General features: G+C 31.2%; 1 protein-coding gene across 1 annotated transcript in view; it reads left to right on the top strand.

Moving 5' to 3' along the window:
* Window positions 1-26650, top strand: part of LOC137919157 (collagen alpha-1(XVIII) chain-like) — a 165136-nt gene that overhangs the window by 83303 nt on the left and 55183 nt on the right. The window contains exons 2-3 of the mRNA XM_068762139.1: window positions 11533-11612; window positions 14364-14911. Coding sequence (XP_068618240.1) covers window positions 11533-11612; window positions 14364-14911 — 628 coding nt within the window. The remainder of the gene's footprint in view (window positions 1-11532; window positions 11613-14363; window positions 14912-26650) is intronic.

Below are 26650 nucleotides of genomic sequence, written 5' to 3' on the forward strand. Positions count from 1 at the left end.
AAGCACGTTTGTAATATACCGCTTTTGTTATCTCCTACGGAACATCGAGAACGTAACTTAAGCATTAAAAATATTGCCTAAGATAAATTCTTATTAATATCATTGATGTGTACCACCAATTACGAGATATGATAATTAGTAGCCGGTAAAGCTAAACAGTTAAACGAGCCATGCTTTTTCATGTTAATGACTCCGGATTTTAAGAGCCCTATCACATTCCACTTAATGGGATTCGCTTATTTAATTTGAAGTTTTATTTTCATAATTAAATTTTCGTTTTGCATGGATTCATCTGTAAATATTTAAAGATACGTTTAATTAATTAATAAAATACTATATATCTCTAGGTAGCGTAGGTTTCCAGAAACGCTTTTAGAAAGCGAGATGTCTACATTATCCCTATTACTAACATTATTATGGTGATTACTCTTCTTCTAAAAAATATAGTTTCGGAGAGTTTTTAGAAATGAATGGTGCGTCGGTTTAATCCACAACACTTTTGGCCTCATAGGTGCCATTTATACCATAAACCATACTCCCAAAATATGCCTATGCTCTCAAAAATATGTGTAACTTTCAAGTAATTACAACGCTATCACGCTGTAACTTGCACGTAAATAAATTATATTCATTTTATTTAACAAGTTCATTTTTTACTATAATCAATTTTTTTTCTAAAAGAATAATATATTTAAAAAATGCCATCATTACACCTATAATTAAAAATAATGTTTCTTAAAAATATCCGATAAATCAGTATTTTAAAAAATAGTACATCATTTTAGTATTTAGATTATTACGCAACAAACTTACACAGTATAAACGAAGTTAATAATTAGTTGTATACAAAAGTCATTATTATAATTTTAGATGCTTGCTTATTTAATGTCATGTTCGTTCCTAAGTCAAAACAAAGGATAAAAAATATAGCATATGTGTAATGTAAAGAAATAAGTTAAAATAAAGCGCATTTCAAATGTGGCAAAGCGCCGGTCTGTGGTGGATTTTATCTTCGTCGGCCGCAGTCACGTATTGGAATTAGCACTCGCCGTCATTCCGTCGCGTAATCGCGGATCGTGGTGAGCCGGGTGTGATTTGAATGAAAGTAGAAACAAATGTTTTTAAAGAACGCCTTTGCTCTAAATGGTCCTATTTAAAATTCTCGTCAAGCGACTTTAAACAGCTCGATGTTTACAAAAGATATGAATTTCAAACGTTGAAACAGCGCGTCAAGTTCAGCATAAACTTGGCAGTCAATTTCGTTCCGTCTTAAATATACATCAAACGCTATCTTTATTTGATGATGGGTTTTAAAACTATATATAATCATTTTGTTGTGAAATATTGACTGAATGAAAGTCAGTGAACCCAAACCACGTGCCAGATTGTTTACATTTTTAACGTAATAACTGTGCAAGTCAAGACGAATTATACATTTGTATTCGTTTCCTATGGAACATGAAATGGCATTCATTTACTACTGCATTACATTTGAATGTTTTTATGTAAAAGAAACCTGGTAACGATTGTTCTCATTATCATTTGTATTTAAACAAGCGCCAAAGGTTTTAAAAACTTAAATCTCTAACTAAATTCTAAAATCTATTTAGTAGTTAATCCAATGATTCAAATATTTCGAACGATCATTAAAAAGTGATCACTGTTTTGGTGCCTAAATGTATATAAAAAGGTAATTTGTTTTAAGCTCTGACTCTTCAAAAAACTATGATCAAATAATGCACTTAGCTGTAATCGCAAACCTAACCGTGGCTTTCATGCCTTGTAAAGGGCGTTAATGTAATAAGTTGGGTAGCTTTCCGCCAAAAATCAGGCAGTTTCGATGATTCCCATAACCTTTTAAATGAAAATAGGTCTTGTAAGCGTAGAATCGTCGTCATCGTTTCAGCCCATAGATACCTACAGCTGGGCAATCGACACGCTTGGCAGGCGGGTTGGCGATCGCATTGTGGTATTATGGTACGAATAGAACGCTGCCCATCCTTTGGAAACTTGGTTGTGAGCGGTAGAACAAAGTGTGGATTATGTAAGACTGTATTCCTAGAATCGTACCTGCGTCCAACGATCGCAAGTCACAGTCCTTACCACTAGGGTACCACTGCTCATATACTACTACTCATCAAACGTAGAATGTGCTGACTAATCTCAAACATTAAAAAAATGATTTTTCATAATTTGATCATAAGCATTAGCGCCTTAGAAGTCAAATTGCGTATATACATTAGATTTAGTAACTGGAATTTTTAATATTATTGTTTTTATTGAATTGACTTTAACGTTATACTCTATTGCTGTTTATAGAGGAGGATGGTATTATCAGAGGTTTATTCAAAGTCGTAAGGACAGGATAGCCTCTATCCCTCTGGTCTTGCTATATTTATACTTAAGGCGCGTTTCAGTGTTTTCGTCAATGCTAGAATAAAACTGTAACTATACCTAACGTGATAAACGCCCACAAAAAATCACTTAATTAGTTTTTCTGAGTCCGAATATCGAAGTCAGTTCACGTAAACTGATCTAAGTCAACTACCAATGAGAACAAAGAGAAAATCTAATAACAAGTTACGTCGTCACTAGTTAAAGCATTATTAAGTTAGCGTTAACATATTTAGCTTGTGTTGAATAATACTCGGTAGAATTAAAAGCAATACTTTTGAGTGCGATTAGTTTTTTAATAGAGAAATATGGCGTACTTAAAACTATGGCTACTAACGCTCACAAGGCATTGTGGCTATTAAAAGTTAGATTATCGAAATCAATATTTTGAAGCATAGTTCGATATAACTCATTCTGAAATATTCTGTATAACTTAAAACGGCAGTTGGCAAAAATGTTTAATCATTCCATTAACGTGAACTTTCTTTTACAAATGTGTTTGACCCACGCTGCCTTTCATTAGCGTGTTTCCTTTTATGTAATAACGCCTCAATACCCCTTAATGTTATCGATTCTCTAATTACATTAGTTAAGCAAGATAACAGAAGCGAACGAAAGAAGGAACTGATAGTTGTGCGGTAGCGAAAGGGCAGATTACTTTGCCATTCAAAAGATAAACAACCGACTGCTACAAGATAAGTCGGCGTTCACGCAATACTGAGATTTCCCTTCTTTAACATTTTAAATCCGGTTGAATTGATGTTGAAAATAACGCTATGCTTCATTTGTGCGATATTATGATGTAACTATAATGCATTGACGGTATAATACTTTTTTTACTTATTTCTTACGTATACAATTTAAGTAATTTTTGCAAAATAAAAATGAACGAAATAAACAATCAAATCGTATAATCATTGGCGTGAAAACTAAAGAATATATCAAATTTAGATCTTAAAAGTCTACTTGATTTACTCTTCATATTTTTACAAGTTATCCCACTTTCAATAAAGAATATGTCTGGTCTTAGCGCAGCGTGTGAACTAATAAACAATTTATACACTAACTGAATGCAAAAAGACTATTTTTTATTACCTGCTCAACAACAATGAGTCTTATTCGTCTATCACTTGAAGATCCATTGAAATTAGTTCCTGTATTTTTAAATTAGTACAAACATATAAACAAATAGTTCGGACAGCGTATAACTATAAAATAACCATTATTTATTTCCTCAAGGACAAATGAAACTATTTAGTAGAACGGTATACCAAAGAATGCGAATAATCTAAATAAAAATAATTAAATTAAGTTACTAACAGGCTTCAATTTTAATACAATTGTAAAGTTTATATACGTATAGTATTTAATTCTTCCTTTTGTATATCCTATTTTTATCAAAATACACAAATAAAACGCAAATTTTACAAATTCTGTGTAACATTGGACGAAATATTCGACGTAATCGTATTTTGTTAAATTATGCGAAAAACAATGAAAAGCGAATTATTAATGAAAAATTTAGATTGTACTTTATCAATTATCATTTTTTTTCACTATTCATGTGGTATATGAATTACTATTCAAGTTTAGAACATTACAATTTATATATTTTATATCTTGAGCGATTACAAATTTATTTAATCAAGGATCTCCAAAACGCAAAAGCATCATACAAGGAGAAATGGCAACATTTTTAAAAATTTACACGAAATGATCCCCAATCGCAAGAAAAAATACTATAGTTAGTTCAGATAATTTTTGAGAAAACATATTTTATACCAAATTGACATGCAACTGCAGCAACATGCAATTTCAAACACAGGCACTAATAAAAGGGAAACATATTTAATTTCTTTACAATTGAAACAAATAAAAATAATAGATCATGGCAATGAGTTAAGAAAAAAATACGATATTACGAATGAAGTAAAAATCAAGTGAATAAAATTAATAAAATATTATACTCTTTATTTTTTAAACTAAACTAAATTACTTATTGCTACTACTTACTGCTTATTTCTACCATCAAACAACATTTTGCAAGCTTAGTCATTTACCTCACGTGGACTTGAACTGTTTCAGGTTTTGGCAGAATTTTTTATACAAAATCTCTCACTTATCATCGCATATCTATGTGCGTTGTATAATTCTTTAAAAAATGATATTGGCCTTCACTTTATAAAACAAATAAATAAATTGAGATTTGTCTTGTAATGTATCTATGTATCTATAGTAGATTATAATATACACTGTCATTAATATATTGCGTAATAATGTTAACATAGAGAATATTATCCAAGTGTAATAAATATTAGTAAGAGATGTTTTAATTTTGTTAGGTCAGTGCGTTTTCCGAGTACAGTGTTAAAGTCAAAACTTGAGAGAGCTTCCAATCCAATGCATATCTTAATAAACATGAAAAGGCTAAGGAATATTTTTATACAGAAATTAATATATTATCGCCATTAATTACATACCAACACGTTTATTCCAAGTGAAACGAACCGCTGTCCAACCCCCTTCAACGATTCGGTGATGGATTGGCATCCGTGACTTTTGTTCCGCACGCTGTAATTAATCTCGTCCGCTCCTAGACGAAACCAAACTGTTGAAATTAATTAATTATTCTGATATCGACTATATAAGACATCGTCTCAAGCTATTTAATGAATTATTTCTGCACAATATCTGTCAACCGAGAAGTACAAGGTTTCGTTAAGATTATATAAGAGATGAATTTATAATTTATCAACGAGTATTAAAATCAATCTCCTCAGACTTGAATAACTTAGTCATACAAGTTATTCAACTCAAAATATACGCCCTTTTAATATCGAAATATATTATTATATTTAAATTTCTAATAACTATGGATTAAAATGAAAATTTATGTAATGAAAATTTTTGAGAAAACATATTTTATAGCAAATCGACATATAAAATAGCTTACGTAGACTTCATGCTATTTTAAACTGAAAGTTAAGAAAGAAATTTTAAAATCGTTGAACTATCATAGTATCCACGAGATAATTAAATACTTGAGTAAAAGACTTTTTTTATTAATCTAACCAGTAACTAATCTTATCGTAAAAATAATATTTAAAAAATTCATGTGGACAGTGTTTATACAAATGCTCTTTTAACTGGGAACTAATTGTTAGTGAAACAAATAAAAGATGATTAGTCATACTGTCTTAGCTTAAAGTTAATAAACACAAGACATTATAAGAGTACCAAGAATGGGAACAGTTACTCCACTCCTGTTTTTTCATTGATGCCGATTCATGCTGCCCGTTACTTTACGCAGTTCGCAATACCATGTGGAATTTGGAAAAATAATAATATATAAAATGTAAAAGACAGATGCATGCATAATGCACTTACAATTTAGATTACGGCTAATAAATATATTGCCTAAACACATTTTTATTTGATTTATTACTGTTAGCGGTGCTTATGCATTGTATAACACTTTCATAAAAGCTTTTACGTTAGGTCACGGATTCTTGAAGCTTATCGCGTCAGTATTATAATTACGTAAATAAATAGTGAAATAATTTTATAAAAGGTAGTTTTATTTTTCTTAAATGGCAACACTACTCGACCCCGTCACTCTTTTGTGTCAACTTCCAGTAAAAGGATTGAGAGAGGGGGAGTTGAAGCAGCGTTTTGATTACAGAGTCGGGAGCTCAGTCACTCGTTCGATAACCATCGAATTGATAAAATGTCTAGTGGAAACTATGCTAGTAGGCCTGTAATAGTATTAAAAGTAGAATAAAAGCATTTACTGTACTGTGAATTGGAGTTTTTCTGATAACAGTATTAAGCCCAAACCAATCTTTCTATGTGTTCTTTGACCAATTTAAGTTTAGTTATTTAATGTTAAATACTATTTTAATAGTAAGACGTTCAAATATTTATTATTCGTGTATGGAATATAGTCAATTAATATTGTTACTTAATTTATCTACTTTCCTCAATCAATAACAAATTAATATTTCCAACAAACAATAATTACGAATTACTTTAAAAATTCTTTACAAAAATAATATGTTTATAAAACAGAAAAAAACACAGTAGGTTTGACGTGGTAATGAAAAATACTCAGTCTTTACATATTAGAAATTATGAAATATTAAACTATCTACTTCTACTTACAACAAATTAAAATTGATAAAGAAAACGTTAATTTCTGGTGATATGACTGATTTCATTATACACATACGCTATTTTAATTTTTAAATAAATTAGGAAGTAGTTTTCAGATTGACCAGTTGAAATAAACCTTTCAGAAAATGGGATGCGTCTTCCTATTTTAATATGATCTAATAAATAAAAGGTCATGAGTAAGACAGAGATGTAGCACTAATTTTTTAACACGATTAGACAGTTGTGCAGGTTGTCTATCAGTATTAAAATGAGTAGCACTTGCCATTTTATTACTTCTTGTTCCTCTAATCAAGTGAAATTGTAATATAGCTGCCCAAGACTGGGTATCCCAGAGAACTCTCAAACTTCGCAACCTTAAAAAAGGTTTAATGATAAGCGCCCTTTGCGACTTGATCAGCATTGGACAGTTGTAAGCTAAGTTAAAAAATTGACGTTCCTCAACTAATATTTTCCTTTGCAATTCCGCCTTATATAACAATATTTTATAAAAAGATTGCTGGATGCACACCGCCCTCTACGGGTCCTATAGGAAATCTATGGGGGAGGCTTGGGTCCTACAGTAGACTTCTCACGGCTGAAATAACGATAATGATTAACATTGTAAAGTATACACTATCAATACATGTGAATAAAATGACTAATTATAGAAATAGATTATTAATATTAACAACGATAAATTAGCACGCAGTACTAATTTATTTAATGTAATCCTAAACTTAGAACTAACATTAGATTATGAATATAATACTATAATAATATTAATGTCATACTTGTTCTATATTATTTGATCATTATTTAAATAATCCCAATATTAGAACTTGCTGAATACATCCATCTAGGTGATTTAATGTCTCCAGAAAAACAATCACTGATAGAAAAGAAGCTTTCACGTTCTTTTTTGCAAATAAGACGTTCAACGACAATTATTAATCACAATACGACTTATTTTATTACTATAGTTTATATCTATTGCGTTTATTAGCGGTTTGCATGTAATTCACGGTAAATTATGTCTGTTTTAACGTTATGCATGTTAAATTATTATTCAAACGCCTGCAGTCGCGGATTATAGCTGCATTGCTCAATCATCTCTTAGACAGCATCTATAAACTTGCATCAAGCCTGGAAGGCTCGTTGCGAAAGACATGATGTAAGTATATATTTGTTTTGCGTTGTACCTATGACCTATTACGTTATAATGATGAAAGTGTAATATAATATCATTCACCTAAACATTAATAAACATACAGTAATACAGTCTTGGGTAATATGAACATATTCAATCAATTCATGATTATATTGTAAATATACTACATTTTTACATTTTTTTTTGTTACTGACAACTGCTATTTGTACTTTGGTACTCACGAGTTTACCGAACATGAGGTTGCAAACTTTTGAAGGCGCTTAGATTTATTGTAGAATTTCTAACATGTTTACTGACAATGGTTTCCTTTGCCATGTGATAGTAAAGCAAGTTACACAGTACTGATTGTATTTATTTTAGAAAACATAGTTCAATGAAGTTATATTACTTTTATTGCCGGGAATAGGTCGCGTCGTTCAGTCGCATGAAGCGTTCCATCGACTATAACTACACGGTGATCATTGAACAGATTAATCTAAAACAAACCGAGTGTTCAGTTGCGAGCGACCGTTTACAATTCGCTCTGGAATTTGACCTCGAAAATAAAATAAATTGCTTTTGTGAATTTAAATTGTTCAGAATTTGCGCTACAAGATTCGCCATTTAACGCTATTAGACAGTTGTCAAGAGAAATAACAATATCAGACATTAATTTCAAGTATTCTTCAACGATGACACAATATAAATGAATAGAACGAAATGTTCTTAATTGTTTGCATATCAAAGAATTACTAATAATGTCAGCTAGATAGATCTATTATTCCTAAAATTTTATAATGAAATGTTCTGTATCAAAAAAACAACTTTTAAAACTTTAAAATCATGGGTAATTCTAACAATGAAATCTATCGACTTAAAACTTTAATCCGAAAAATTATTGTAGTTTTGCATTAAACTATTGACTATAATTTACCAGTCACACTATAAGCCTCATTAAGCACCGAATTATCCTAATAGGCAAGTGGGAGGTATGTGAATAAGGTATAGTATTAAGAACATAAACTCTAGAATTTACAGAAGATTAAGTCAACCATGGTTGATATACCATTTAAATTTGTCTTAAATAAAGTTGACAAAAATGTAGATTTTCATGGCATATCATTAAGTAAATTAGTTGGTTTTACGTTTTTATTTTAATTTTTTAAACTACTTACTACGATAAATTTACATCATCATCACGATTATTTTAATCGTAGGCTATTAATTATTTGATACATATTTATTTTTAATTTCAAGTCAAAGGCATATAAAAAGAAGCAAAAATTAAATTTTCATAAATCCAAATTGAAGGCATTATTTTTTATAAAAATTTTTATGTTTTACTCAAGCCAAATATTTAACACAGACCTCTTTAGATGGATTACTCTGTAATCTAATTGTACTAATTTTTTTTTTGCATAAATACTTATTACATAACAATTCAGATATTTTTTATTTGTCGCAAAGATTTAATAGTATTCATAGTTCAAATAATCCAAAATAAGACAATTAAATACAAAACTATTAAATACTAAACAATGTAATTATTCCTTAAAAACCCTTCGGAATTTCAATATAAGTAAACAAATTTATTTATTATTTATTTCTCGAAGCTTCGCTGCGATTCGATTTCGAAATTAGAAATAAGTAAATCCGCAGAAGAACCAAAATTATTGATGTAGCTCGAACAATTGTTTGACTGAAGTAGCAGGGAGCGGGGCACATCGCTCGTGTAGCCGACGATTGGTGGGCCGTAAGGTTCTCAAAGGCGACCACGAGCAGGTAGACGCGGCGTGGGTATGCCACTAGATGAACCGATCACACAGATCGCGGGAAGTCGTTGGATGCGGGTAGCGCTGGACCTGTCGTCGTCACAATCTTTGCAGGAGGCATATTCCTTGCAATGGGCGTCTATAGGCTAAAAAGGAGAAAAAAAGAACTAAATTCATTGTTACAAAACGTTTATAAAATATGAGTAGTTGAATTTCCTAATTTTCTTACTAGAGCTTCAGAATTTAAGTAATATTATAAATAGGAAAAATGTTACTATAGACATTGAATTACCATATCCTAAGTTTCTATTGAATACTAAAAGGGTAATAAATCGACACAAAATATATTAAACGCAAATACGTGTTTCAGAGAATTTAAACAGCTGTAGTCCCATACAGTTATAGGATTACGATTAATGTATGCCTTGACATTTATGCGTACAACAAACACTAAAGTAAAATACTGTATTCTTGGAAACACGCCCACGTAACATTTTCTGATGTTAATAAGTGAATTTCAATATGAATACAAATTCAATGTACGTTTGATGAACTTGCAAGCGACACGTAAGGACTTAGCGGAGTGACTCATGTTTCAATGAACTTATTCATACGAGACTTCACCGAACACCAATAAAACTCCAATATTCGCATCAATTAAAGCTCACTTCAGTCTAACATTCACGACGACGATCTGAATTGCAAATTGTCGTATTTGACTCGCTGTCGTTTTTAAACGGTGTAATTGGAATTTCGGCTGCTTTTTTAACCATAGCATTATATTTATGTTTTCTCATCGTTTAGACTGATCAGATAATATGTATGCATCAATGTTACCAAGTATTATCAGGTACAAGTGCAAAATGATAGACATTTAATGGAATCAGGCGTTACCTCGCGGAAGTCCATCCTAAGTAAGAAAAGGACCAATATTTAGCCGCTTCCGCACATGCACCGATTAGTGCCAACGACTCTGTGTTTGGCACTAATCGGTGTAACATAACTGCTGAAGATGCCCCATGGAGGGGTGAAACACGTGTTGCGTAATTTGGCGGTGGCGGTTATGTGATTCGCATTGTTTACCGCATACGCATTTATCAGCGGGCTGGCGAGCGGTGCACTTTATTGCACGACTACCACTGCATGTGCGGAAGTGGCTAAATGATAGATGTAATTAAGTCACTTTGATTATAAATCGTTTTCATTATAATGCCTTCAGTTACCTTTTGTGAGTGGTTATTCTATATTACACGCCAAGTATATATCTATCGGTAATTGAACCCACGATCTACGTTCGCAAGTCTCGTTGTTTTAGTACTATGCTCCATATGATTAGCAACTCGCTTGTGGCAGTGTCAACATTTAAGTTTGGATACATTTCAGTATGTCTCTTTATTATGTTAGGAATTTAAAAAATCTTTAAATAAATTTTAATACGATCTAAAGCATTTATAAATAACAATTAAGCTTGGGAATGAATTGCACTAACCACTGTCTAAAGGATCATCGTGAAAGTGATTTAAAAAAAAAAACCTGACTGAGAGTGTTGGGGGCTCTTTTCAGATCAGGATGAGTTTAGAACCCCCATAGTTTTAAGTTGAAGATTGCCATTACAGACAAGCTTAAACTGATTCTAATTTTTATCAATCTGGGCTTCTTGATATTTCTTATGTGATGGCTGTAAAGGATATGCTGATAATTTTATGAGTAACTAAATAAAAATGTAAACTAAAATGAAAAGACTTCAATTTAATTGTCTTAGTTGAAATTAATTACTAGTGGTGGTTATCTTTTGCAATAGCCTGTCTTTGAGTTGGTCTTTTTCTGACGAAACAGATAAGGCAAGCAGTGTATAGACAAAGCTACTTTCATTTGAAAGGGGCCGTAGCTAATGTGATTACTGGGCGTAAAGTTCAAAAGTATTCATATGTATGCATATTCAGATGTATGCATATTTCGTACTTTATATATAAATGGTACAGTTTTAATGATTACGTGAAGTTAATTAATACTAATTACATACTTTCCAGTATATTTTGGTTATTAAGAATTATTTTTCTGTTTCAGATTCATGTGGTTGATACTACTCTTTCATTCGACAATATGCTCAGCCAACGATGGATTATTTGGATCGAAATATCCGAACGGTAATTTATAAATTTAGATTTATAACCTCATTACTTAAGAATGAATTTCATTTTAATAAGATTTATATTCTAAATCGTAAAATTTGTGTACGGTTAACTACATTAAATTAACACCTTATTTTGTTAAAAATATTTTCCTTTTAATCTTTAGTTATATTTCAAGCCTCCAATATGCCTATAGATATCTCTCAGATCGGTGAACGATTAACAAATATTTCACATTTTTTCTTTTAAGCTTTCACTTATCAAACGTATAATCTACGATCATCAGTCACAGCTCATAATAAGCATTGAGCCAGTACTGCCCTATTTTTAATTTATTTTGTACAACTGGCAATTACATAAATAAATGAGTTAATTTGGTTATATGTTTATTAGTTAAGTGCCGACGGCTTTTAATAGAAACATGTGGTTCTGATTACAAAATGCTAATATGTCCACACAATAATGTATAACAACATCTTAACGACCTCATGGTCTTGATGTAAGCGATCGGTATCCAAAACTAAAGTAAAATTTTTTATTGATACCGAATTTCGAAATTCCAAAAGTTTTTTTTATTATTATTATTACTTTTATTATTTTTATTAATATTATTGTTATCATTTATAGCTTTATTAACATCGTTATCGTCATCGTTTTGATCATTTTTATCATTATCGATGTAATTATTATTATTGTCATTATTAATATTAATTATAATATTTAAAGTTAAAACTTACTGTAGCATAGTTATAAATAAATTTAAAAATTACGTTATTTTTTAACAGTGGTGGTAAATTATTAAGTATTAATAAAAAAATAATTTTTAACATAAATTATCTTATGATTTCCGTGTGTTTTCTAGTAGCGATCAGTGTACGGTATTAGAAACTCTTTGGTTAAAAGAAGTTCAAAGTGTTGATGTGGGAAGTCTCAAGGCAATTGATTTGTAAAACAGGTGCGCCAGTAAGCATAATTTTAATTAATAAAATGGACTCTTTAATAATACACACGCCTTTTTCGTGTGGTTAAGTAATGGTTCACACTTACCTGGAAATGAAATTGATGTAAAATTACGTTGATGAAAAATACGTAGAAGGAAAAAATAATGTTTTCTCTGTTGTGACATATTTTTAGTTTAATAATTAATAGTACCAAATTAGTAACTTATAGAGTAAATGGTTCAAAAAAATATGTATATTATAAAAATAAAAAACACATAAAACTGTCATTGTAAAGCGTCGTCATCATTTGTTTCAGAGTGTAGACGCCCACTGCAACGCAATAGGCCTCCCCCAAAGATATCTATGGGGGATATACCGTAATCACCACGATTGGCAGGCAATTTTGCTATTGCGGTGTGGTATTATGGCATGCAGAGGACGCTGCTTCTTTCTAGAAAATAATTTGTGGGCAGTGACTATTCTACATAATTAATACACTAAGCGTGAATTACATGTAAGACTATATCTTGGTTATCGAACCCGCTACCTACGCTCAAAAGTTTCATTCTTCTACCGCGGGGCTACCACAGCTAAATGGTCAATGCAATCAACTAATTGACAATAAAGAATCTTATCAAGTGATATATTTCAATCGTAGCTTTTAATTACATACATTCGATTCTGATTAAAATTCGTCGTTTATTTTGAACAGAATAATTGTCTTTTAAAGTAGTTAAATAAGGTTTTAACTAATCAATATAGAACTAAGTTCATTAGTGACTAAACATACTTTATTCGTTATAGATGTATGTTAAATGAAAATTGAAACTCTTTATGTCCATTAAAAATTATTGTTTTCGATTACGCGGTCTCTTAATTTAAGTATTTCTATAATGTTTCGGTTGAGCAATATATGCAAATGTGATTTGTGTTAATACAGCATCCTACACTCAGCTAATCGTGACAGACGTCCATCCATTAGACGAAGTAGGGTGAGAATGTTTTGGAGGTTTGAGTGAACTGTGCCATTCCAATATGTTTATTATATAGATGACATCTGTTGTTCATTATACTTTCGTAAGCATCTTACTGTCTCCATCTATAGTTTATTTGGGTACCAAATCCAATTTTATCACGGACTTTACTTTTCTACTTTGAAAGTTTAGATATTGAAAGGTCGCGTTATAGGAGAACAATATTTGATTCTAGTCTCTATCCAATTCTAGCATCTAAAAAAATAAATTGGGCAAGAATATATTATGACTATATTCATTTAAGCTCTTAGCAATTAAAACTTGAGTACTATAAACAATAGTATTTTAAATAATTTTAATTACATTAATTACTATTTGTGAACATTAACATTACTGTATTGTTATCAATATTTACAACAATCTGTGTACTTTTTATAATAATATGAAATATATTAAATGCATGACGAAAATAAAACAATTATATCATGTATAAAATATATTATAATAAGATATATTAGCGAATTAATTAATTTTTTATTCTGTTAATCTAAGAATATAATATTTAAGCAGTAAGCAGTAGAAATATTCACCAAAATGATGTTAACAATTATAATATCCATCTATCTTAACAAGACAATATTGAAATATTTAAAGTTAAATAAGTTTTATATTTTACATTTTCATTTCATTAGTAAATAGTTTTTTATAGAACGTAGCTTATTAGTTTGAAATAATTTTTTTTGAGACTTATGTTTATGCCTAAGTCTCAAGGTATATGTATAAATTAAGAAAAAGATTAACAATGCTTACACAATACGAGATATGTAAGAGAATTTGTTTCTGAATTCCAGACATACCAGAATACGACTTGCTCCGTGCGATCGGCGTGCCATTTAGTAATCCGAAAACTCAATACTTCGACGAAGGTCTCGACGGATTTCCTGCATACGGCCTCAAACCGGGCTCCGATATCAAGTCCCCATATCGACTTTTCATGCCTGAAAAGTTGTATGCCGAATATTCGATAACTGCAACCGTTCGTCCCGCCAACAAAGATGGCGGGTTCCTCTTTTCTGTCGTTAATCCTTTAGAAACCGTCGTCCAACTGGGCGTTCAACTCATACCTTCAGGTCCCGGGCTTACGAATATCTCTCTATTGTACACAGACGCTAACATTTACGCTTTATCGCAAACAATAGCGTCGTTTGTCGTACCGTCGTTCGCGAAGAAATGGAGCCGATTCGCTTTGAGGGTAACAACAGATAATGTTACGTTGTTTTTGAACTGCCACGAGTTCGATACGGTGACAGTAAAGAGGAATCCGCTAGAGTTGGTCTTTGATTCGGCATCGACGTTATATGTGGGACAAGCTGGTCCACTTATCCGGGGAGCTTTTCATGTAAGTATTAAATCGTAGTTTTATATTAATAAATACATTTTACATAAGTTAATATTTGAAATTATTAAGTATATCTTTTTCAGTATTTCAACACGACTCGCAATGTATCAACAGTTTATTTACTTTAAGAAATAAAGTCATGTTATTAAAAATATATTCTCCTTGATAAATTTGTGCCAGTTTCAAGATATCGCTTACAGACATTGCTAAACAAACTTATATCTTGGTTATAGTTCTTGAGTCTAGTTAAGTTTGCAACATTAAACTTTCATACTTTGGTGCAAACACTAAATCTGTATTTGCGTTCATGGTATAACCCAGTAACCAAATCAAGGGAATTGCAGTAAAGAGATATACTACAGAGATATAATATGTAAACTTCGCAGTAAACTTATTTAAATGATTTATAAAAATACTTAAAAGATACTCAATAACAGGTGGCTGAATGTCGCGTAGAATTTAAATCAAATGAATTTTGAATCATCACTTTATATCAAATGAATAATGTAACAGCGCAAGTCGGAGTAAATGAGGGAGCCTAAAGCCTAAAGCTAAGCACTTTCAAAACTCAACCGTCCCAAACCAGGGGAAGATGTCAATCACGTCGTTCAAACAAAAATTGTCCTAAAAGCAGACTGGTAGACTAAAACAACAATACACTTCCATTACACGTCTCTAAATTATTACGTAAACAATTTAAAAAGTTATGTAAACAATAAATTGCCAAAAATTATAATTGCAATGTTGGGAATAAAAAATGGATAGTAAAAAACGTAAAGAATATAAATAAACACCATAGTGAAGGAAAATCACAGTTTATCATAGTTAATCAGTTTCAATTGCTAAAAAAATACTACTTAAAAATTCAAACTACGTAATAGCCAGGAGTTTTTTTTTCTAAATATACAGTCTTGAAATAAATTTAATCAGATCAAACTATTTATGCCAACTATTATTATAATAGCACTTGAATTTTTAACCAAAAGGAATATACTAAGAAGTATAAAGTATAAAGTTTATATAAAGGTCTGCATTTGTTGTGGGCTCTTCTCAGATTAGCTGCAGCGTTAAAAGCTCACGCAGCTTTAAGTTGATAAATGCTCAACCCGACTAAATTTGCTAACCTTCTCTTGACATACACAATTGACCACAAGTTAATTATCATATCACCACCATTACCATTATCATTTCTGCTTCAGGATGTTCACTGCTAGACATCGGTCTCTTTAATTTTCAAATCCACCGCCTAAATTTTTTGGATGTCATAGCCTGTCGTTATTGGTTCGTTGTGTCCACTCTAAAACTTTGAGATCCCATTGGACATCTGTTTTAGGTGACATGTTGGCTGCACACTGCCACTTGCCAACTCACCGTAATCAATTTATAGATACATTGAGGGATTCAGATATATTCGGTATGTCCACTAAGAAATAGAATACAAACTGGAACCCCCATTTTTAAAAAGGTCCCATATTTTGTGGGTAATCAAACTTTACTGTATTTTCCGACAAGTACAGTTTTTTTTTTGTTTGTTTGTTTCTTTTTTATTTCTGGTCAGTTTTGCTTTTTGACACATTAATATTGCACTCTTTTTTAGCATCAATTTTATACACGTGATTCGATTTCTAATTTATTAATTTGTAATCTATTCGGTGCCATAAAAACACGTTACTGTATATCCTTAACATAATTTGTGGCATATTTAGTACCCGAGAAACGCATTTATATTTATCATGATATTTAATACTTATCATAATTCTTAATGTGAGACATATGTGCTTATTTTTTTCTTGGATAAATAAATAATTAAATAGTCGTATCGTTCCCATATAACGAAATTGTCCGAAATATACTCGAAACCTCATTTATGATGTTACATTACGTTTTCATAAATCGTTGCATAACAAACTAACGTACCGCTAACCTGAATAAATACACTATCAATCATAAAGGCGTTTGTTCTACTAATATTCTCTTATTTCCGGTCTGTTGTACTGTTCTCTCATAAGCTCACTTTCTATCCGTTTCTAACTTAAACATTTATATGAAAATACCGTTGACACTGCCGAAACTACTGTATTTTATACATATATTAAAAATCTCAATTTAAAAAACCAATAAGAATTTATTCGGATCAGAATTCTCTATTTAATCGTGCTATAAACTTTAAAAGCATTTTAATAAGCTCAGTTTTATTTAACTAAACCTCAAAATTATTACTAGAAAGCGTTCATCGATCGATAATTTGTAATATGTATGGATTATTTGATTGGCTTTATTTTTAAGCATCAATAAATAATGATTTTACTGTCGATTCAAATAATTTACTAGATTTTATCTTTATCTATATTTATTTAAATTTATATAAAAGCTGTACATGGCAGTAATTTAAAACAATAACAGAGCTATTTTTACTAAATTTCTTTAAACCTTTTTGTGCCTTAATTTTTTTTAATTTACTCAAAATCTTTATATATATTAAAACTTTTTTTAAATATTTTAATTGTTGTTACTTTTACTTTTGCACCTTTTTATTATTTAGTAGTAAATTTTTTTTGTAGATTTTATCTTTCACGATAGCGTTTCGATACCCCCAATTATTTTTTAAAATTTATTTTTGTAGCGCTGTATTATTTTATTTTTTTGGTTATGGAACGAAAAGAACAATAATATTCTCCCATAACAAGAATGCGACGGCCTCTTTAGGCTTCCAATACCAAATTGTACAAATATCAAAAGAAAATAGAATAAGAAAAATGCTTGTGTTAATCCAGTGTAAACGCCTTGTTATAAAGGGCGGGAAACGAGGCGTACGATTTTGCACCGTGTAGACAAAGACCTTGGTGAGAAATAAACAAAATTCTCGCATCGCGTACCTTATTAACGAAACTAGGGTATCCGTGCGGGACTACGGACATAAAAATGATTGTAACACGTTTAGCATTTATGGAATTGTATGAATGAATCAACAGCATATTTAAAAATACATAAATATTAAATTAAATAATCAATCGAATGATGTATATGTTTAAAGAAACAATTGTTACTGAATTTATTCCGTATTCCCATGAACTTGCTTGCATAAGTAATGGTTTTTGATAATATTACATAAAATGAAAATTCGGATTAATATTGCATATCAAAACATTTTAAAACTAAAGAATACCTAGAAGAATTGTAGGTCTAAGGGGTCAATGGGCGGGGCACAACGCTCATGAAACTGATGGCCATCATGGCCGACAGGTTCTCCTGTGGCAACCATGAGCTGGTGGAGCATGTGGCCCCACCAGGTTAACCGAAAACAGTAAAGGTCGAGGAAATTCGCTGGATGCTGACAGCGAACGACCTGGCATTGTGGCGATCTCTGTGTGAGGCTGTGTCTTGCAGTGCGACAGATAGAGAGATTCCATTTAATAATTACGGTTTTGTAGGAAATTGTGTACGCTTTTTCAATAAATTCCTCCGAATATTTGGTGCGATAAATGTAATAATGTTTTGTATTATACAAAAACCGATAGAAAAACTCAATAAACTGATAAAGGATTTTTAAGTACAAATAAAGTTCGAGAACACATTGCTTAGCTGTCCACATAAAAGATATTTGTGTAAGTGATCACAAAATAATTCGACTTACGTAACCCTTTGTAGCTTTATTTCGCGTAGGGCGGTGATATAACAGAGTATCTCGAGTTGAATCTTATTTCTAGAAAATTGTGCTCTTCTGATATTCTTCTTACAAGATTGTGTACCTTGTAAGAAGAATATCAGAAGTAATTACTATAAATGACTCTAAGTGGACGATAGTTTGAATTTTAAAATCGACTGTGATAGTACATTGATTAAAAAATAATTTAAAGCTGTAATTCTTGTAAAACACGTACGTAATACGAGTATAATAGACGAATTAATTATAAAATGAAAACTCTGAAATGTTATGCAAATTCAGGCTTACATCTATCGTAACTTTCACATAAATTTGTTTAAAACTTAGCCGCAACTTAGGAATATCCTCGGTTTGAATGCAAAACAAAAACAACAAAGTTAGTGGTTAAAACTGGGTAACCTGACACAGATACTAAGCTAGCTTTCTGTGCAAAAATATTGTTATTTATTTTAAACATCTTAATTATTATAAATAAATTCGTTATTAAAATTCTGCTGCTCTTACATCTTACATCCTTTTCACTCATTCATCGTTTTTTTATGGCTCCCGTTGTTGAGTCTCTCGGTCTCCCTGCCTTGCGTGGGGCAGGGACGTTACAATTTCGCGATAAAATATTTTTTACAATTTTGTGTATATTTCTTCATACGCTGTTAATCTAGTCTATACTATACGAAACTATAAGTAACTGACCTGGACCACCAGACCACCAGGGCAGGCTACATATCGCATAGAACAAATGACCACTGGGGACTTAAGATTCTGAAGGGAATACCGTGGACCAGTAAGCGCAGCTTGGGACCTCTGCCCACAAGGTGGACTGACGAAATCTAAAATGATGATGATGGTGATAATATGGAGTTTTTTGAATTAACAGTAAGTTTGTAGCAATTTTTTCTCAAAAATAAATGCATTTTGAATACTTTTTTGTAGTAAGCACATTTAATATTCAAAAGATTATTTAATTATGTCTTGGAAGAGTAAAATGGATTTAATGCGTAGTTTCGTTTTCCAATTTGGGATATTTCATTATTAATAGATGTCCTTCTAGGTAAAAGTTCACGCAGGAGTCTCTGCGTGGTGAAATATGCATGCGCCAGGAATTGAACGGTAGCCTGCCGTGTTTGTTTAGACCCGCCCGCAGCACGATCCACTCAGACGGTGTAATAAGAGTCCATTGTATACGTTGCGGGGAAATATACTTTGAAAAGTTGATGATTAGTTCTTCTCTCACGTTGGGGATGAATGTTTTATTCAACAATGAAAACTTTTAGACGAGCGCTATATTCCGAGTCAAGTTTGATGGAGAAAAATAAATTTTATTATAACGGGTTTAAGTATTAAAGTTAAACGTTGGCTTTTATATTCATGTTTTTACGAGTTTGAAACCAAAACCTAAAGCCCGTCTTTTCAAAAATAGAATGCCTAAAAAAATATTTTTATAACTATATATAAAAAAAATAACTTGATTAAATTCGATAATTTGAAATTAATACAAGTTTATTGTTTTACATATTCTGCTTATCGTCGTTTCAGCCCATAGACTCCCTATGGGGGATATACTATAATCGCCACACTATGCAGGCGGGTGGGCTATCGCACCATTGTAATATGTTACGCAGAGAACGCTGCTGCCAATCCTCTGGAAACTTATTTACGTGCATTTAGGTTTAAATTATTTAAGTTAGAATCCCGGGAATCGAATTTGCGACCTCCGATCGCCAGTCTCAGGCCACTACCGCTGGACTACTAGTGTTTATACATGACATAGTTTAATTAATGTCAAATCTGTAGTCTCAGTGAAAGTAAAAAAAATTGTAAATTTTTCGTAATTGTGTATAAAGTTAATAAAAATAAAATCAAAGAGCATTTTAAACTATATTTTAGCCACAATATTTAACATTTAATTTAAAAAAAACTATGTTGATGTTATTTAAAAATATTGTAAAGTTTTTATTTTAATTAATATGGCTGAAACACAGTTTATCTCTTTCCTTTTTGCTCGTTTCGAATGTAAAGAACGCGGAGAAATGCGAATTTATGAACGCTTAAGAATTTGTTATAGAAAAAACTAACCTTACCCTTTTTCCTACTACCAGTTTTATTCGTATTGAAGTTATATACACAAATCTTAATTGAAATTCTTCATACTCTGTTATAAACAAAATAATGTGATGCAATTCATTTTTTAAAAAAACCTATTTAATAAAAATACCTCCAATACTGATCAACAAAATATTAGTCTGTTTCTAAAAGCTTCATATAATTTTTTATGTCTTAGTATGTATTCTTTATTTCAATTTATGTATATTTTACTTATTTACTTACTTAAGTCTGCGCATTAATGTAACATAAATGTATAAATGTTATAAGAAAAAATATATAAATGTTTATTGTATAGTTGCCTATTTAACTAGTTAGTTTTAATCAAAAATGATTTTTTTATAATTCTTGAGCTATTATTCTACTAAGTTCTTTTGAACTTACAAATGGAAACCAAATGTCTCTATTACAGTTTAGGTCACAAATAAACATAACGTGTTACGAGTACGATTGTAACCCGTTAATTTTATTAACAAAAATGTAACTAAAAAGGGTGCAAATAACAGAAAAAAGATTAGTCTTCAAGATTGAGGGACTTCTATTTTAATAATAACTCTATTTAAGCTTCGATTAAAAAACAAAATATTAACTAATTGAGATGCGATACATCGAGACTCGATTTTAGTCCTTTCCTGTTGAGTAGAAATTAGATCTGAAGCGAAATTGGGACTGTCTTTGTCTTCATCCGATACTCTTCACGTTATTCGTTAATTTCAGCCGGAGGAGGTTCGCTGCTGGATCCTTACATTTATAATTAGACCCGTTGAAAGGTCACATATATGGTGTACATTTATATAGTGGTATAAATAAATATATATATATATATATATATATATATTTATATATATATATATATATATGTATATATATATATATATATAGATATGTATATATATATACCACCTTTGCACTAATTCATCACGATATGTACAATGTAACCATACGGCTATGAGAATTATAATTATTTTTTATTAGCATATTGAAAATTATCTACGATGGTTTTTATGAAATTAAACCATCAAAAGGCAGCGCGGGTCGCGCGTAAAGATGAGGAGACTGCTAGTATTTTAATATAAGTTCGTAAATGTGATTTAATGTTTCCAGATAAGAAAGTCCAGCTAAGCTATCATTAAGTAAAGCATTGTTAAGTTGATGCTAAATAAGAGAGTTTAAATGACCACATAGCCTGTAGTCATTTCAGACCAAGGATGCCTACTGCAGATACAGGCCACCCATAACAATATCCATGGAGGCTTACCATAACCTCTACTTTTAGTAGGTAGGATGGGGTTAGTACTTTGGTATTATAGTATGTAGAAGACCCAGTTGCCCATTATCTGCAAACTTGCACAAAGTGTGAATTATATAACGTATCCCGGGAATCTACCTGCGACCTACAATCCCAAGTCACAGTCCTTTATTACTGGGCTGCCATTGCTCTATAGCTTGTAGCAACACAACCAATACAGGAACCAAAAATCTGCATCATTGATAATATGTTGAGCTGTTAAACTAAAATTAAATTAAATTAATAACCCGAATTAATTTTCAAAATTTTGATGTAGTAACTATTTTATTAAATTATGCAATTGTAATTAATAGTTTTACGGTGGTTTTAGTTACTTCTTGTCTTTTAAATTTTGTTTTTCTTATAATTACCATTTGTTTGTATTAGACAGCAAGAATTCAATTTACGATATTCCTTGGATTTGTAAATATATTTTATTATTGTTAATTCTTCAGCGAAATCAATGTACTGTAAGTTATCAACGCGTTAACTGCGAAACAGAAAATCGTGTATTTAACTTAAAAATAAAATACGAAAATAAATTTAAACGAGTACGTTAATGGACCATAAATTTCTTTAAGAGCCAACGTTAAATTCAAACCAACGAACAAAATTGTTGACGATATTTTGCATTCAGCCTGATATTTGTGCGTTACACCTGAATGGCTTGTAGCACCTCTCGTAACCGTAGCTAAGGACAGAAGAATTATTACCATCAACGCATTCTCAATATCAACAAGAATCACTAAATTGATCAATAGTTGAGGTAATATATGGCTTATTTCTTCTTTTAATAAATTGATTAATAATAAATGAACACTAATAAAAATACATCGGTCTGTCCGAAGCTTTTTGGATGACTTTAAGCCTAATGTCTGTAGCCTAAATTCTATATATAATATAAAATATATTATTAGAATTAAAATGCTTATAAAATAACAATTACATATAAGTAAATCATCTAAACAAAAATTTTCATATCATAAGAAAAAATTTTAATAACGCTCTTATAGAAAAAAATTACATATTTCCGCATTTCAGTTTAAAAAAATTAAATAACTATTGAAGCTTTGCGCATTTTAAATATCACTAATAACTCCGAGCTTTTAACAGTTTACGCGCTGCCAATTTCGCGTATATTTTCGTTTCACAGCAACATCGTTCAATATTTAGTGATCACAATTTTTATATATATATTTACCTTTAAATCTTTCAGTAAATAATATAAAAATACATTGTAACGTTAATTTATATTTTTGTATTAGATTGCGACGAACGAATATCTTTTGGCAACTCTGTGGAGACCACTTGTAATAGAATAAAACAAAAAAATATACGTAAAAATAATGATAAATACTAAGACTTTTCAAATGCCAGGTTAAATATTTTTAATATTTTTTTTACACTATTAAAATAGTTTTAGTATAGATATGGTTAATACATAGATAGTAATACATTGAAATTTTCGACAAGAAATATATTTTTCCATAGATATTAATAACACATGTGGTTTCAACAGGAAGCAATAAAATCATTTCACGCCGACCAGCAGTTAATTAACTGGACCGATCGTGCGATCTAATACCAACGGATTATTATTTGAGAATATATATAATCCATACAGCGGGAATCGGTTCGATAAAAATACAAGAAAATAGACTTCACATTTTGTTAAATGCTGTAAATTTTGATAAAAAGTCTTCTATATTAGTGTTGCGTAGATGAACAATAGTAATCAACGCCGCTCTATGAATTGGCAAGATCATATTGCAGTGAGCAAGCCGCATACCGTGTTAAATAGGTAGCCACTTAGGCCCTAAGGTTCTAAAGTGGAAATCTTTGTGATAGGCTGGGCGTGTTCTGTAGTGGATGTCTTTCAAGCAAAAATGCTGATGACAGCGATGAAACATGGTTTTAGTGATGATCATAAATAATTTTCATTTGCTAACATTAATTCTTTCAAATTTAACAATTCAGACATGAATAATAAAATAATTTTATTAAAAAAATTAAATTTTGCAGAAATTAATATCTACAATTTAACGTCTCCGTTCATCAGGAATGTTATTGGTTTCAGCCATTTTTACCAGCCATCTTTATAGATTAGTATTTTGCTTGTTTTAACGTCACTAATATTTGGGTCCTTGGCTACTCTATATCTTACACTACTCACCACAAGTCTTACTTATGTCTTCAATTACTAAGTGTTTCATATTCATTGCTTTTTCCTCCAAGCACTTGTACTAAAGCTTTTTTTTTTGTATTAGCACTGGAACCGCTTTACCACGCCCTAGGTACGAGCGCGGGGAGCCAGCAACTTTTCTGCTCTTGCTAACTCGGTATTTGCCGCTCCGTTCCGACAGACCTTTGTAAACGCTTGCAACGGTGGCGCTCATGCTCTTTTGTTTGTCAGCCTCCACCTCGCTCCGCCTCCTGCGGTTTTAGTAACAATATAGTACCAGTTTTTCTACTGTACATTAATTTTACTGTTAATGTTACGAATTCGACTCACCAATTAAGTTACTATGTTTATCATATAATATCATATCTAATTCCAATAACGCCACCGATATTGTTCAATACACTCAAAAAGTGGTAAATAATTTACTTCCCTGGGCGTTCTACTCGTGTTCTTTAATTTGTTGCTTGCTTGCTGAATATATTAATTATATTATTTTTTCAAACTTACTTTAATAATATTGTTAATTTTAAGCATTGTCTTATTTCTTGTTTACGCCTTAATGTTAGTATAAAGGCTTAATAAATGGTATGCGCATTACTTTCTTGAACGAACCCCATTGGATAATAACATCGATATATGCAAAAAAAATTATTATAGATACGTACACCTTGTGCCATAAACGATTTATTTAATCTTTGTAGACGAAAATTAGATGCTACTAGGTAGTATACAGCATATTTTTATTCCTTGTATTTAGATCGTGTCTATCACAGTTTCTTAAAATAAAATTGGATATTCTTAAACACTCTCCAAAGAGCACATTAAAATAAATTCGTATGAACAATAGGATTCAATATTTAAAACAAACATTTTTAAAAAATGTTATTGGTGAATGTACATTATTCTTTACGAGAATACTATACTGATGTCAATTCGTATAATTAAATGTGTGACAATAACCTTATAAAAAACCATATTTCTAAAGAGCAACTGTTTTGCTTCTCGCCGGCTCTCCTCAGCAGAACTGCTTTCCGAGCTGGTGGTAGTCTCCTGTAGGGACAAAGATGCCAATTTATAATACTTTCTTTCCGCTCCGAGGCAGACCGGTGTATTGTAGCTCTGAGCAAACCCCTGTGATATCTAAATGGAACTAATCATCATGATTATGTTAATAGACTTTCACGACAAGACTGAAGGCTATTCACGTCACGTGTACCACCTCACCACCAGAATACCTTTTGGGCTTCAGCTTCCGCCAATTGCTCGAGCAATGTGCCCCGCCCTGCCGCTTCAGACGAGCAATTCTTCGTGCTACTTCGGTGCATTTAGTTCTTCTGCGAATTTCTCCTGAAATCTGGATATGTGGACATAACTAATGCTGCTATAAAAATAACTTGAAATTATTTACTATTTCGATACAATATCAATATCATGTAGACGTCTATTCTGCTAAACATTATTGTGTTTGGCACTGTCTGTAATATTAGCAAGGTGAATTGCGTGGAACCGTCAGCACTTATAATAAAATCGACAAAAGTGGGCTTTCCGTGAACCCATTTCAAATGCAGCTAAACAAATCTCTGTTATTTATATCCTTCGGGCCGTAACCACAAATGATTCAGGGTTAAACAAGTACATAAATCAAACAGTTTTATTCATTTCACGGTTTGAAACATATCATTACTTATTGGGCCAGTAAGACTTTTAATATTTAAAAATAACGGAAAAAAATACACGGAAAAAAAGATTTTACTGTCGATAGATTGCTACCATTGCCGAAGCAAAGAAATTTTTACGAACCCTGTATTTTAAACACAACTTAATGTAAATGAAATAAATATTCCTGCATACAATTTTAAAAGTTAAGCCTTTATTTAGTCCCAAGAGTGACGATTGTAAACAAAATTATCTTATCTCTATTTTATCGATTTTTAGTATCATAAGATTGTGTTATGTATCAGGTCTTGAAAATCTAGTATAAGTAAAATATTTCTACATATGTCTATCATCACGGTATGTCTGGACCCATATAATTTTGATACTTGAAATTAAGTAGCAATATTTCTTATGATGAGGATAGATCAGACTAAGAACGGTTTTCACAAAATTCGAGTTAGTAAGGAAAATGGAATTTTTCTGTCATTAGATTTATATATATAAATCAAAACGATTATTTTTTTTTTCGTATGTTAAATATTAACAAGTACAGATTTCATAAAACTACACCCACAAAAAGCAGTGCGGGCCACGCAAAGCGGGCGAGTGACAGCCAGTACTTTACATAAGTAAAGGTACAGAAATGTACGGTGCTTGTTATTCAAAGATTTTTCTTTATAGTTTTTTAAGTAAATATTATCTTCTTCTTATATTTCATGGGCACAATGGGCACAGGAGAGTGGGTAAAGAACAATATCACAGTAAAATGATCGCATTGGATCACACACTGTGTCGCATGCGAACCGTATACACCTTACATTCGCGTTCACATTTTTTTTTGTATTAAAA

Source organism: Battus philenor, unplaced genomic scaffold (genome assembly GCF_028537555.1).
Source record: "Battus philenor isolate CCGP_79_NKW_IND1 unplaced genomic scaffold, ilBatPhil1.0.hap1 SCAF_16, whole genome shotgun sequence".
NCBI lineage: Eukaryota > Metazoa > Arthropoda > Insecta > Lepidoptera > Papilionidae > Battus > Battus philenor.